Source organism: Haemorhous mexicanus, chromosome 13 (genome assembly GCF_027477595.1).
Source record: "Haemorhous mexicanus isolate bHaeMex1 chromosome 13, bHaeMex1.pri, whole genome shotgun sequence".
Lineage (NCBI taxonomy): Eukaryota > Metazoa > Chordata > Aves > Passeriformes > Fringillidae > Haemorhous > Haemorhous mexicanus.
This window is the reverse complement of record NC_082353.1, coordinates 22,016,330-22,029,863: the sequence shown is the minus strand read 5'-3', so window position 1 is coordinate 22,029,863 and position 13,534 is coordinate 22,016,330. Positions and strand designations below refer to the sequence as shown.

Genomic DNA, 13,534 nt, shown 5'->3' with positions numbered 1-13,534 from the left:
GTGACACCCATGTGCAGGACTGGCACTCTCCAGGGCCAGCAGTGGCACCCACGAGCAGGACTGGCACTCTGGGGCCAGCAGTGACACCCATGTGCAGGACTGGCACTCTGGGGCCAGTGGTGACACCCACGAGCAGGGACTGGCACTCTCCAGGGCCAGCAGTGACACCCACGAGCAGGGACTGGCACTCTGGGGCCAGCAGTGACACCCACGTGTACCCATGGCACTCTCTGGGGCCAGCAGTGACACCCACGAGCAGGACTGGCACTCTGGGGCCAGCAGTGACACCCACGAGCAGGACTGGCACTCTGGGGCCAGCAGTGACACCCATGAGAAGGGACTGGCACTCTGGGGCCAGCGATGACACCCACGAGCAGGGCTGGCACTCTCCAGGGCCAGCAGTGACACCTATGTGCAGGACTGGCACTCTCTGGGGCCAGCAGTGACACCCATGTGCAGGACTGGCACTCTGGGGCCAGCGGTGACACCCACAAGCAGGACTGGCACTCTGGGGCCAGCGGTGACACCCACGAGCAGGGACTGGCACTCTGGGGCCAGCAGTGACACCCACGAGCAGGGCTGGCACTCTGGGGCCAGCAGTGACACCCACGAGCAGGACTGGCACTCTGGGGCCAGCGGTGACACCCATGTGCAGGACTGGCACTCTGGGGCCAGCAGTGACACCCACGAGCAGGACTGGCACTCTGGGGCCAGCAGTGACACCCACGAGCAGGACTGGCACTCTGGGGCCAGCAGTGACACCCACGAGCAGGACTGGCACTCTCCAGGGCCAGCAGTGACACCCATGTGCAGGACTGGCACTCTCCAGGGCCAGCAGTGACACCCATGTGCAGGACTGGCACTCTCTGGGGCCAGCGGTGACACCCATGAGCAGGACTGGCACTCTCTGGGGCCAGCAGTGACACCCACGAGCAGGACTGGCACTCTGGGGCCAGCAGTGACACCCATGTGCAGGACTGGCACTCTGGGGCCAGCAGTGACACCCATGAGCAGGGACTGGCACTCTGGGGCCAGCAGTGACACCCACGAGCAGGACTGGCACTCTCCAGGGCCAGCAGTGACACCCACGAGCAGGGACTGGCACTCTGGGGCCAGCAGTGACACCCACGAGCAGGGACTGGCACTCTGGGGCCAGCAGCGACACCCACGAGCAGGGACTGGCACTCTGGGGCCAGCAGTGACACCCATGAGCAGGACTGGCATTCTGGGGCCAGCGGTGACACCCATGTGTACCCATGGCACTCTGGGGCCAGCAGTGACACCCACGAGCAGGGACTGGCACTCTCCAGGGTCTGAAAGCCCCCCATGGCCTGGGAAGTGCAGGGTGACAGACTCAGCCCCTCCTGGGCAGGGTGGGTGAAGATGCCCAGAGGGACCATCCCATCTCCTCCCCAGCCCCCAGGAGCTGATCCCTCGCCCCAGGAGTGCCCAGCAGCACCCCAGGCCAGCCCATGGTCCCCCCGCAGGGTACAGGACCCAGCAGCCATCCACTGCCACGATTAATCACAGAGAGATTTGTAAAGCAATGCTGCAATTTCATTTCACGTTGGTGTAATGAGGAGTGAAACCTGCTGATTGCAGCTGCTGATTGCAGAATTCCCGGTGGGAATGCACCGCATGCTCTGTCTCGCAGCTTGCTGATTAAAATAAAGCTCGTTACCAGGCACAAAGTGGCCCGGGTTCAGAATGGCCTGAGCAGGATGGTGCTGCTTGGCATTCCGGCCTTCATCCCAAAGAACTGGGTACAATTTCCTGATGGGGCTTTGCTGAGGGGGATGAGCACCGAGGGGCTGGGAAAGGAGGGACCCTGCAGGGCAGAGGCCCCAGCCAGGGCACCGGGGCTTTTGGTGGCTGGTGGCTCTGCCAGGGCCACTGGGACATGCCACAGGGCCAGTGACTGACCACTGGGACAGGGTGCCACAGGGCCAGTGACTGACCACTGGGACATGCCACAGGGCCAGTGACTGACCACTGGGACATGCCACACGGCAGTGACTGACCACTGGGACATGCCACACGGCAGTGACTGACCACTGGGACAGGGTGCCACATGGCCAGTGACTGACCGCTGGGACAGGGTGCCACACGGCCAGTGACTGACCACTGGGACATGCCACACGGCCAGTGACTGACCATTGGGACAGGGAGCCACATGGCCAGTGACTGACCACTGGGACATACCACAGGGCCAGTGACTGACCACTGGGACATGCCACATGGCAGTGACTGACCACTGGGACATGCCACACGGCCAGTGACTGACCACTGGGACATGCCACAGGGCCAGTGACTGACCACTGGGACATGCCACATGGCCAGTGACTGACCACTGGGACAGGCCACATGGCCAGTGACTGACCACTGGGACAGGGTGCCACACGGCCAGAGACTGACCACTGGGACAGGCCACATGGCCAGTGACTGACCACTGGGACAGGCCACATGGCCAGTGACTGACCACTGGGACAGGGTGCCACACGGCCAGAGACTGACCACTGGGACCAGGTGCCACACGGCCAGAGACTGACCACTGGGACAGGGTGCCACACGGCCAGAGACTGACCACTGGGACATGCCACATGGCCAGTGACTGACCACTGGGACATGCCACAGGGCCAGTGACTGACCACTGGGACATGCCACATGGCCAGTGACTGACCGCTGGGACAGGGAGCCACACGGCCAGTGACTGACCACTGGGACATGCCACATGGCCAGAGACTGACCACTGGGACATGCCACAGGGCCAGTGACTGACCACTGGGACATGCCACATTGCCAGTGACTGACCACTGGGACATGCCACATGGCAGTGACTGACCACTGGGACATGCCACAGGGCCAGTGACTGACCACTGGGACAGGGTGCCACACAGCCAGTGACTGACCACTGGGACATGCCACATGGCCAGAGACTGACCACTGGGACCAGGTGCCACACGGCCAGTGACTGACCATTGGGACATGCCACAGGGCCAGTGACTGACCACTGGGACATGCCACATGGCCAGAGACTGACCATTGGGACATGCCACACGGCCAGTGACTGACCACTGGGACATGCCACACGGCCAGTGACTGACCACTGGGACATGCCACATGGCCAGTGACTGACCCCAGTGCCTGGATGGAGCCCCACAAAGCAGCACGTACTTGTAGAAAGCCTGGTTCTCGATCCCACACTTCCAGAGGTGTTTGCAGGCTTCTGGTGTCGGGGCAAAGTAGGTGAGAACAATTTTCTTCTCCTAAAAGAAAAAGACAGGGAGTCAGGGGGAGAAGAGGGAGAGGTGCTCACCCCACAGACCAAGAGTGGAGTGTACAGAGCTGGAGAGGGCACTGGCACGGACAGGTCCTGCTCTGGAGCCATTTGGGATGCAGGGATCAGCCTGGTGCAGCACCTGGCGTGAGGAATGGGCAGAGGGGCCCACACCCCCCAGCCTTTGGGAGCAGCCAGAAACACAGGGGTTTTACAGAATTCCTGCTGATGGCTCCCCTGGGAGGCAACCCCAGCCAGAGGAGCTGTGGCTGACTTTGAGGGATGATGGCAATGAAGAAGCACCATGGGAATAATCCCAAGGAGGGCATGGCCAGGAGCTCTGGGCGTCCTGGCAGAGGCCCGTGTGGCCTGGGGCTAAGGGGGCCGTGGGGTCCAATGCCCACATCTGGGCACCAGCAGGAGCAGGGAGGTGACCCCAGCCCACATCTGGGCACCAGCAGGAGCAGGGAGGTGACCCCAGCCCACATCTGGGCACCAGCAGGAGCAGGGAGGTGACCCCATCCCACATCTGGGCACCAGCAGGAGCAGGGAGGTGACCCCATCCCACATCTGGGCACCAGCAGGAGCAGGGAGGTGACCCCAGCCCACATCTGGGCACCAGCAGGAGCAGGGAGGTGACCCCAGCCCACATCTGGGCACCAGCAGGAGCAGGGAGGTGACCCCAGCCCACATCTGGGCACCAGCAGGAGCAGGGAGGTGACCCCAGCGGTGGCACAGAGCTGCAGCTGCTGTCCCCATGTCCCTGCCCTGCAGGGTGATGCTGCTGCCAGGATGCCAGAGCCCGCTGAAGGGAGGAGCAGCCGTGCCCAGGATGTCCCTGGGAGGGGGGAGCACTCACCTCCTTCTGACTTACGTACAGATAGAAAGTCTTCCCTTCGAATTTCATCTTGGTCACCTCGTTCCTGGAGGGACAAGGACAGGCAGGTGGGAGCTGTGCCCACCCAGCCCAGAGCCCGATTTCCACCCCAGGAGGTGCTGCAGGGCGCTGGGAGCAGCCCTGGCTCACACACCCGTGGCTGGAGTGGGGACAGCCCGGGCTGGAGCTGAGGGTCAGCGGGGGCTCGTCCCATGGGCACTGGCAGTGCCAGCTGCCAGGGACACCCCGGCCAGGACTGGCATCCTGCAGTGACCCAGGGACAGCCGAGAAGGCTCCGGGGGGCCGGGGGGTTTGGGATGTGGCTGACGTGGGGACAACGGAGTTTAATGGGGACAAATGTAGGGAACAATGACCTGGGGCAGCAGAGATCTGGGTGCACCGAGCACTGCCCCGTGCCCACACAGCCAGGCACCCCTCAGCCACCCCAGGGATGCCCAGGGAGTGAGAGGAGCCCATAGGGGGGAAATCACCACTGGGAGTGGGCTCACACTGGGAGTGGGCTCACACTGGGAGTGGGCTCCTCGCACTGGGAGTGGGCTCCTCGCACTGGGAGTGGGCTCAAACTGGGAGTGGGCTCCTCGCACTGGGAGGGAGCTCCTCGCACTGGGAGGGAGCTCCTCGCACTGGGAGGGAGCTCCTCACACTGGGAGGGAGCTCCTCACACTGGGAGGGAGCTCAAACTGGGAGTGAGCTCCTTGCACTGGGAGTGAATTCCTCGCACTGGGAGGGAGCTCACCACCTGATGAAGTGAATTCACACTGGGAGTGAACTCACACTGAGGGGAGTGAACTCACACTGGGAACGAGCTCAGCACCTGATGAAGGGAACTCCTCACACTGGGAGTGAGCTTGCACTGGAAGTAAACTCCTCACACAGGGAGAGAGCTTGCACTGGCAGTGAGCTCAGCACCTGATGAAGTGAATTCACACTGGGAGTGAACTCACACTGAGGGGAGTGAACTCACACTGGGAACGAGCTCAGCACCTGATGAAGGGAACTCCTCACACTGGGAGTGAGCTTGCACTGGGAGTGAGCTCCTCACACTGGGAGTGAGCTCCTCACACTGGGAGTGAGCTCCTCACGCTGGCAGGGAGCTCAGCACCCGCTGAAGTGAACTCACCACTTGATGAAGTGAACTCTCTTGTTGCCCTGCAGAACCACGAAGCCGAAGGGGGTGAAGGCCAGGAACGCCGCGTTGCCGGACACGTCCTGCAAGGCAACGGCCAGGGCTCGTGCAGCTGCTGGCCACCAGCACAGCTGGCACACCCCTGTCCCCTCAGCCAGGTGCCAGCGCTGCCAGCAGGCTGCCACAGCCGTCTGTCAGTGTCTGCTTAAATGGCATAGTGGCATTTACAGAATTCCTGCTATTGATGTAATGCCATGTTATAGCTGCTGCAATTAATGTGCATTTTTATATATATATATATATTTATGTGTATATATATATAGTAACTGTATTACTCTGTGCAAGTGTATATAGTTATTATATAGATATACACTATTTACTTGTATATATAATTACTATAATATATATAGTTTAATATTATTTATTATATTATCACAGAATATCCTGAGTCAGTTATCTGTTATTGTCCACATTAAATGTCATATTGACATTTAAAAAATTCCTGGTATGAATATAATACCATGTTTTAATTGTTCCAATTAATGTGTATTTTTATTTACATTTATATATTTATGTATATATACAGTAACTGTATTATTCTGTGCAAGTATATATAGTTATTATATAGATATACACTATTTACTTGTATATATAATTACTATAATATTTATAGTTTAATATTGTTATTTATTATATTATCACAGAATATCCTGAGTCTGTTATCATCCACATTAAATTTTTTATTGATATATATAATTCATGCCATTAATATAAGACCATGTTATAAGTGTTGCAATTAATGTGTATTTATATATATATAAATATGTAATAGAATTACATAATTACATAATATATTTACATATATTATATTTATTATGTATTTATATATATTTATATACTATATATTTATATGCATATATATATACATATATATTTATGTATATATATAGTGACTACATTACTCTGCATAGGTACATATAATTTTTATATAGATATATGCTATTTATTCGGTATATATAATTAATATAATATATATATTTCAATATGGTTATTTATTATATTATCACAGGATATCCTGAGTCACAGTTATCTGTAATTGTCTACATTAAATGTCATACTGACATTTATAGAACTTGTGCTATTAACATAATACCATCTTATAATTATTGCAATTAATGCGTATTTATATATATCTTTTTAAACTATATTACTCCATGTAAGTATATATAGTTATTATATAGACACACACTATTATTTGGTATATATAATTACTCTAATATATATAGTTCAATATGGTTATTATTATATTATCACAGGATATCCTGAGTTGGAAGGGACCCACAAGGATCACTGACGTCCAAGTCCTAAATATACATCTATTAAATATAGCAATTAACCAGAACACGATAACCCCAGCTGTACTTGCCTCCCTGGAGCCCTGCCCAGCCAGTGCCCAGGTGGCACTGAGCCAGTCCAACCCAGCAGTGCCAGCCTTCAGCCCAGCCCAACCCAGCAGTGCCAGCCTTCAGCCCAGTCCAACCCCAGCAGTGCCAGCCTTCAGCCCAGTCCCAGTCCAACCCAGCAGTGCCAGCCTTCAGCCCAGTCCCAGGGACTCCTGAGCCAGTCCAACCCCAGCAATCAGTGCCAGCCCAGTCCCAGTCCAACCCAGCAGTGCCAGCCCAGTCCCAGTCCCAGTCCAACACCAGCAGTCAGTGCCAGCCTTCAGCCCAGTCCCAGTCCAATCCCAGCAATTGGTGCCAGCCCAGTCCCAGTCCAAACCCAGCAGTGCCAATCTTCAGCCCAGTCCCAAGGACTCCCAGTCCCAGTTCAACCCCAGCAGTCAGTGCCAGCCCAGTCCCAGTCCCAGTCCAACCCCAGCAGTCAGTGCCAGCCCAGTCCCAGTCCCAGTCCAACCCCAGCAGTGCCAGCCTTCAGCCCAGTCCAACCCAGCAGTGCCAGCCTTTAGCCCAGTCCAAACCCAGCAGTGCCAGCCTTCTGCCCAGTCCCAGGGACTCCCAGTCCCAGTCCAACCCCAGCAGTCAGTGCCAGCCCAGTCCCAGTCCCAGTCCAACCCCAGCAGTCAGTGCCAGCCCAGTCCCAGTCCCAGTCCAACCCCAGCAGTCAGTGCCAGCCCAGTCCCAGTCCCAGGGACTCCCAGTCCCAGTCCAACCCCAGCAGTCAGTGCCAGCCCAGTCCCAGTCCCAGTCCCAGTCCAACCCCAGCAGTCAGTGCCAGCCCAGTCCCAGTCCCAGGGACTCCCAGTCCCAGTCCAACCCCAGCAGTCAGTGCCAGCCCAGTCCCAGTCCCAGTCCCAGTCCAACCCCAGCAGTCAGTGCCAGCCCAGTCCCAGTCCCAGTCCCAGTCCCAGTCCAACCCCAGCAGTCAGTGCCAGCCCAGTCCCAGTCCCAGTCCCAGTCCCAGTCCCAGTCCCAGTCCCAGTCCCAGTCCCAGTCCAACCCCAGCAGTCAGTGCCAGCCCAGTCCCAGTCCCAGTCCAACCCCAGCAGTGCCAGCCTTCAGCCCAGTCCCAGGGACTCCCAGTCCCAGTCCAACCCAGCAGTCAGTGCCAGCCCAGTCCCAGTCCCAGTCCCAGTCCCAGTCCCAGTCCAACCCCAGCAGTCAGTGCCAGCCCAGCCCCAGTCCCAGGGACTCCCGGGGACAGGCTGGGCTGTAAATCCCCGAAGAGCTGGGGGTCAGCAGCCCTGGCTGGATCCATCCCGGGGGGTTTGCCCAGGATCCCCCGAGGGCTCCTGAGGGTGCTCAGAAGCAAAGTCCATCTCAGCTGTCAAGGCTGAATGGGAGTGCTGAGCCTCAGCCCCACACCTGCACACCCAGGGGCAGCCCAACCTCAGCCCTGGCTGGCACAGGAGGGACATCCCTGGCTGGCACAGGAGGGACATTCCTGTGTGCCTCTGCCCCAGCCAGCCCCTGCTCAGGCCTGGGCTGCCCAAAGGGCTTTGGCTCTTTCCCAAATCTGGGAGAACCTCCAGGGAAGGAAGCAGAGTCTCGGATTCACTCAGGATTGAGTGAAGGGACACTGAACTGAGCATGGCTGCTGAGAGGGAACAACCCCTCCTCCAAACTTCTCCACAGTCCACAGGGGAAGAGAGAACAGAAGAATCAGCTTCATTTATCTTTGGTTTCCAGGTCCTTTAAGCACATTAACAGCAGCTCTTGATGAATTAGGCAGAATTCTGCTGATAGACATACAAGAGTGTGTGTTTGTCCTCACAGGAGCATTAATTAATGTAACTCAAATATGTTCAAAAGGTTCTTGAAGTAAAAGGATGGCAATTACCTGACTCTAGCAGCAAAGGCCACAAGTGGGTGGCTGCTGGCAAGACCTCTGCTTCAGAGGGAATCCAGAGCAAAGCAGCCTCTTGGGCACTCAGAAACTGCCCATAAACAGGGAACCCCCCCAGATTTACTGCAATTGTGTGTTTCTGTGGTACAACCCAGGGAAAGCCCCAGGGAAAAGCCCAGCACAGGCATTGCCTGAATTTTCAGTTTGCTCTGTATCCCAGGTCCATCTGCATGGGATGGGATTACCAGGGAGCAGAGAGCCACATGCAGTGACATCCTCAGTCAATCAAGAGCATTTCCAGCAGCAAACTGGATTATGGGCTGGGCAGGGCAGAGGGATGGGCTGTCCCAGCCAGATTCATGCCTGGTGCCTCCTCTGCCACGTCACTGACCTTGGTTCTTGCCTCCCACGTCCTGCTTCTGCAGGAGGGCATCGACCTCCCTGTCACAGCTGTCTGTGCTGAAAACGCTTTCCTAGAGCTTCCCTGGGAGGTTCCAGAGCCCTCAGCCTCCCCTGTCCCCTCGTGCTCTCACCCTGGCCAGGGATGGGGCTGAGCAAGGCTGATGGCCCCAGCATGGCCCCCTGAGCACAGCTCCAGAGCTGCTGGCAGGTGACAAACGCACTGGGGACAGTCCCCAGCACCTCAGCAGGTCATCACTGGCCACAGAGAGGGGTCCAACCCCAGCAACAGCCTCAGGAATGGCTTCAGGAGCTGTTTTACCTTGCACGGGTGTGGGTCAACCCCATAGGTCTCCAGAGTCTGGGCTTTCCTGAGGAAATTCAGCTCTGAAGTAGCTGGTGTCTGCCCACTGCAGGAGGGAAAAAAGAATATTCCATGGCAGCCAGGGAGGTGGAAGGCAGCTGCAGGGGCTCTGCTAACGAGGATGCCTCAGCCACAGCACATTCCCACTGCATTTTTATGGGATCAGCAGGAGCCCAGCACTGGAGCCTGGCCCACCCTCCCCTGCCAGCCACATCCACAGGAGCCACGCTGGACTGGCAGCACTGGGAAGGGTCCAAAGGCATCTGCCAAACTTAGGGATGGATTCCCTGCTTGCAGCACAAACATCAGGGGAAGGAAAGGGGAGCTTGGTGGTGGAGAGCAGCAGCCCCTGGCACACAGGGACACAGCTCTGATGGGTTTTGGGAGCTTAAACCCACTTCCCTCCCTGGGAACCCTTTAGGACACAGCTCCAGAGGCACCAGCAGAGCCGTGGGATAATGGGGATTGCTGATGGTCTCTACCCCTCACATCCCTGGAGAGGGGTGAGGGCAGCAGGGGTTTGTGAGGGCCTCGGTCCCTGTCCCCATGAAGGTCCCTGTCCCCATGAAGGTCCCTGGGCCGTGCTGGCTGAGGCAGGAGCAGGTCCCAGCTGGATGTGACACATGAGTGACAATCCCAAAGGGGCACGGAGGTGCTCTGGGTGTCACTGACCCCTCAGCTCCCCTACCTCAGCTCTGACTTGTGGATCTCGGCGATTTTCCTCTCCAGCTTCTCCGAGTGCTTGGGGAAGAACTGGAACTTGGAGCTGTAGCCCTCTGGGTGCTTCCCCGGGTCGTAGTCCCCAATCTCAGCTGGTGGGAGACAGATCCAGTGGGGAAGAGCAGCAGGACCAGGGCACAGCGAGCATCCCCATCCCAGCCCAGCCCAGCCCAGGAATGCTGCTCCCACCCCGCTGCCTTCCCACAGGAGGGATCCCTTGCCAGGCATTAACTGCATCCAGTCCATCTTGCTGTTTGTGTGGCTGTCACCTGGCAGCAGGTGGTCACCGTCCCAAATGTATCAATTCCTCAAGCTGCAGGAGCAGGCAGGAGGGCAGGGGCTGGATGAGCCCAGGGGCTGCTCTTGGGGACGCCCTGTGCAGGTGTGGCCTCGCAGGTGAGAGCCCAGCAGCATCCTCACCTCCCCCAGCCCAGCCCAGGTGGTGCCCCTGTCCCTGCAGGTGCAGTGAGCTGCTGTCAGTGCAGAGTGGCAGGGTCTGCAGGACAAGGGAGCCCCTGCAGGCACACAGCCTCACCCTGCAGGATGTAGGCAGCCAGCAGCGCCGCGTCCGACGTCTTGCACAGCAGCCGGCCGTGGTACAGATCCCTCTTGATCTGCAGGAACACCAGGTACCTGGGCACAGGAGGAGAGCCCCTTCATTAGGCACAACTCAAATTCCCCAAAGAGCCCATCTGGACACATCTGGACATGGAACACCTGCCACCAGACACTTGCTCTGGCATCTCTCTCCCTGCAGCCCAACGTGGCACTGGCTGGGCTGACCCAGGCCAGGCTCTCATGATCCAGAGCCCTCCAGTGCCTGCTGCATTTCCCCTGGATGTTCAGCTCCCCCAAAACGTGATTTTCTCCTTGCCAAACTTTCTGTGTCCTTTGGGTCCCGGTGTATGCACCCACGTCCCTCCTCCGTGCTCGCTGCATCACCCAGGGCCAGCTGCCTCCCGTGCTCCCCATCCCTCTCTCTGCACCCAGTCAAAGGACAAACTGTGTTGGAAAGATCACACATCCCAATAAATTTAAACCTCAGCAGCATTTTGGGCTGCGTCACGTGGCGTTTGGGAAAACCTTTAGCTGGTAAAGCAGAAGTCATGAGTGAAGGAGCAGAATGGAGTGCTCAGAAATGAATTTAAATAACCAGAGTGCACTCTGCAGTCCTCGGTCACGCCTCATTGCTCAAATCTGAGTTTATCATGAGGTAAACCATTAATTTTCACAGATAAAACACATTAAAGAGTATTGGTATTAGAGTGGGCTCAGTCCAGGGAAAAGTGAATTTTAAGCCCGGGTTCTAGCTGCAGCTGCAGGCACACCTCAAAGGGCAGCAAGCAGGGGCAGCTCACCTGCATGGGGGCCTCAGCCTGGACCTGTGGGGGTGGCAGAAGGCAGAGTTAGATCAGGTTTTGGGAGAAAATTCTCCCCAGTATTGCACGCCCTGCCATGGGCAGGGGCACACATGACCAGGCTGCCCCAGTGGCAGGGCCTCACCACCCTGGCAGGGAAGGATTCCTCCCCAGATCCCCCCTCAGCCTGCCCCTGGCACTGGGAAGCCATTCCCCCTGGCCTGGCACTGCAGACTCTCAGGTGCCCTGGAGGGGGGCCCTGGGGGCTCTCAGGTGTCCCCACAGAAGGTGCCAGCTCAGAGCCCTTCGTGCAGGCTGCAGGCAGAGCTGCCCCGGGGCTCAGGGCTGCTGGGCACCCGCAGCCAGGGCTCACTCTGCAGAGCAGCTCTGGGCTCTCGTGTCCTTCCTGTGGCAGCCAGAGCAGCAGGAGGAGCCCCAAAGCCAGCAGCTCAGGAGGGGCTGTGCTGCCAGCTGTGCCGTGCTGCCAGCTGTGCCGTGCTGCCAGCTGTGCCGTGCTGCCAGCCCTGTGCCGTGCTGCCCACGCCAGGGGGACACGGCTGGCTGCCTGCAGGGACCCCCGGGGGCTGCAGGCACTCCAGCCCTGCCCGGCAGGCCCAGCACGGCCAGGACACCCGGGCTGGGGACGTGCTGGGGCAGGGCACAGCTCCTGCCTCTGAGCTGGAGCAGGCTGAGCAGCAGGGATTGTGCCCCAGAGCTGGAGAGCTCTGCCTGGAACGTGGGTCTGGAACTGCCTGCACCCAAAGGCCAAGGGGGCTTTTATCACAGAGCCCAGGGATGGCTCGGGCAGGAAAGGACCTTAAAGCCCACCCAGTGCCACCCCTGCCATGGCAGGGACACCTTCCATTGTCCCAGGTGCTCCCAGCCCCAGTGCCCAGCCTGGCCTTGGGCGCTGCCAGGGATCCAGGGGCAGCCCCAGCTGCTCTGGGCACCTGTGCCAGGGCCTGCCCACCCTCAGCCTGTGCTCCCCACCAGGCACAGCAGCTCCAGGTGCTGACCCAGCACAGGTGGGGACCCCTGTGCTTTTCCCCCACAGCAGGAACAATCCCAAAGCACCCAGGCTGGCTGGGAAATCCCAGTGGCTCTTTCCTGGCTGCAAAAGGAGCCTGTGGTGTGCTCCTGGCCCACTGCTGGGGCTGGCCAGGCCCCAGGCAGTGCCCATGCTCACCTGGTGATCTCCTCCTTCAGCGCCGCGGGGTCCGTGGGGTAGAACTTGACACGGAAGCACATGGTGAAGGGGGGCTGTGCTGCAGAGAGCAGGGACACCGTGTCACCACAGCCCAGGGCTGTCCCCCAGCCCTGCACCACCCCCCTCGAGCCGGGTCACACAGGGGTCCCACCTGCCCCGCTCCCCCCAGACTGCCCTTGGTAAGGAGGGGCAGGCACTCCTCACGGCAGGGACCATGGCAAGGGCAGGTCCCTGACAGAGCCCAGGGGAAGTGCCAGTGGCTCTGTACCCACCACCCAGCCCACTGCCCGCTCCCCAGTGCCACTCCCTCACCCCATCCCTCCTGTCCTGCTCTCCCTGGAGCTGCTGCCCTGTGCTGGTGGGGATAACCCTGCTCCCAGCCCACCAGAACAGCTGCTGGGGGAGCTGCTCCTGGCACAGGGGCTGGGAACTGACCCCCGAGGGGGCAGGCTGGAGAAAATGGGAATACATCTAAGGTGGAAGGAGCAGAGTCTGCGCAGACCTCCCGCAACACTCACCCCGCATCTGCTTCACAACCGACTTGGTGAACTCCAGCCAGTGCTGAAAGGAAAAGAAGGCAATTAAAGCCTGACAGCCATGACTGGACAAGGTGGGGAGGGTGAGGAAGAGGAGGGTCCTGCTCTGGGTGAGAAAAGCCCTGGGTGTGGGTGAGTGGCCCTGGAAGGGAGCCGGGGAGCAGGAAGGTCCCACCCGCAGTGCGGAGCGGCTCCGTGCCCAGCTCCTGGGGCAGCAGAGGCAGAGGAGCCCCGGAGCAGAGCTGGCTGCTCTGAGCCTTGTACCGATGGGCAGGGAGGGCAGCACGGGGCTGTTATCCACAGCTGTGCCGGCACTGCCACTCCCATGCACAGCCTCGGGGCTCCA

At 58.6% G+C, this 13,534-nt stretch overlaps 1 protein-coding gene across 1 annotated transcript in view; it reads right to left on the bottom strand.

Moving 5' to 3' along the window:
• Window positions 1-13,534, bottom strand: part of FRMD5 (FERM domain containing 5) — a 65,144-nt gene that overhangs the window by 8,858 nt on the left and 42,752 nt on the right. Inside the window, exons 3-10 of the mRNA XM_059858800.1 lie at window positions 13,171-13,213; window positions 12,632-12,710; window positions 10,623-10,720; window positions 10,056-10,179; window positions 9,326-9,413; window positions 5,296-5,384; window positions 4,137-4,200; window positions 3,175-3,266 (exon numbers count right to left, since the gene is read on the bottom strand). Coding sequence (XP_059714783.1) covers window positions 3,175-3,266; window positions 4,137-4,200; window positions 5,296-5,384; window positions 9,326-9,413; window positions 10,056-10,179; window positions 10,623-10,720; window positions 12,632-12,710; window positions 13,171-13,213 — 677 coding nt within the window. The remainder of the gene's footprint in view (window positions 1-3,174; window positions 3,267-4,136; window positions 4,201-5,295; window positions 5,385-9,325; window positions 9,414-10,055; window positions 10,180-10,622; window positions 10,721-12,631; window positions 12,711-13,170; window positions 13,214-13,534) is intronic.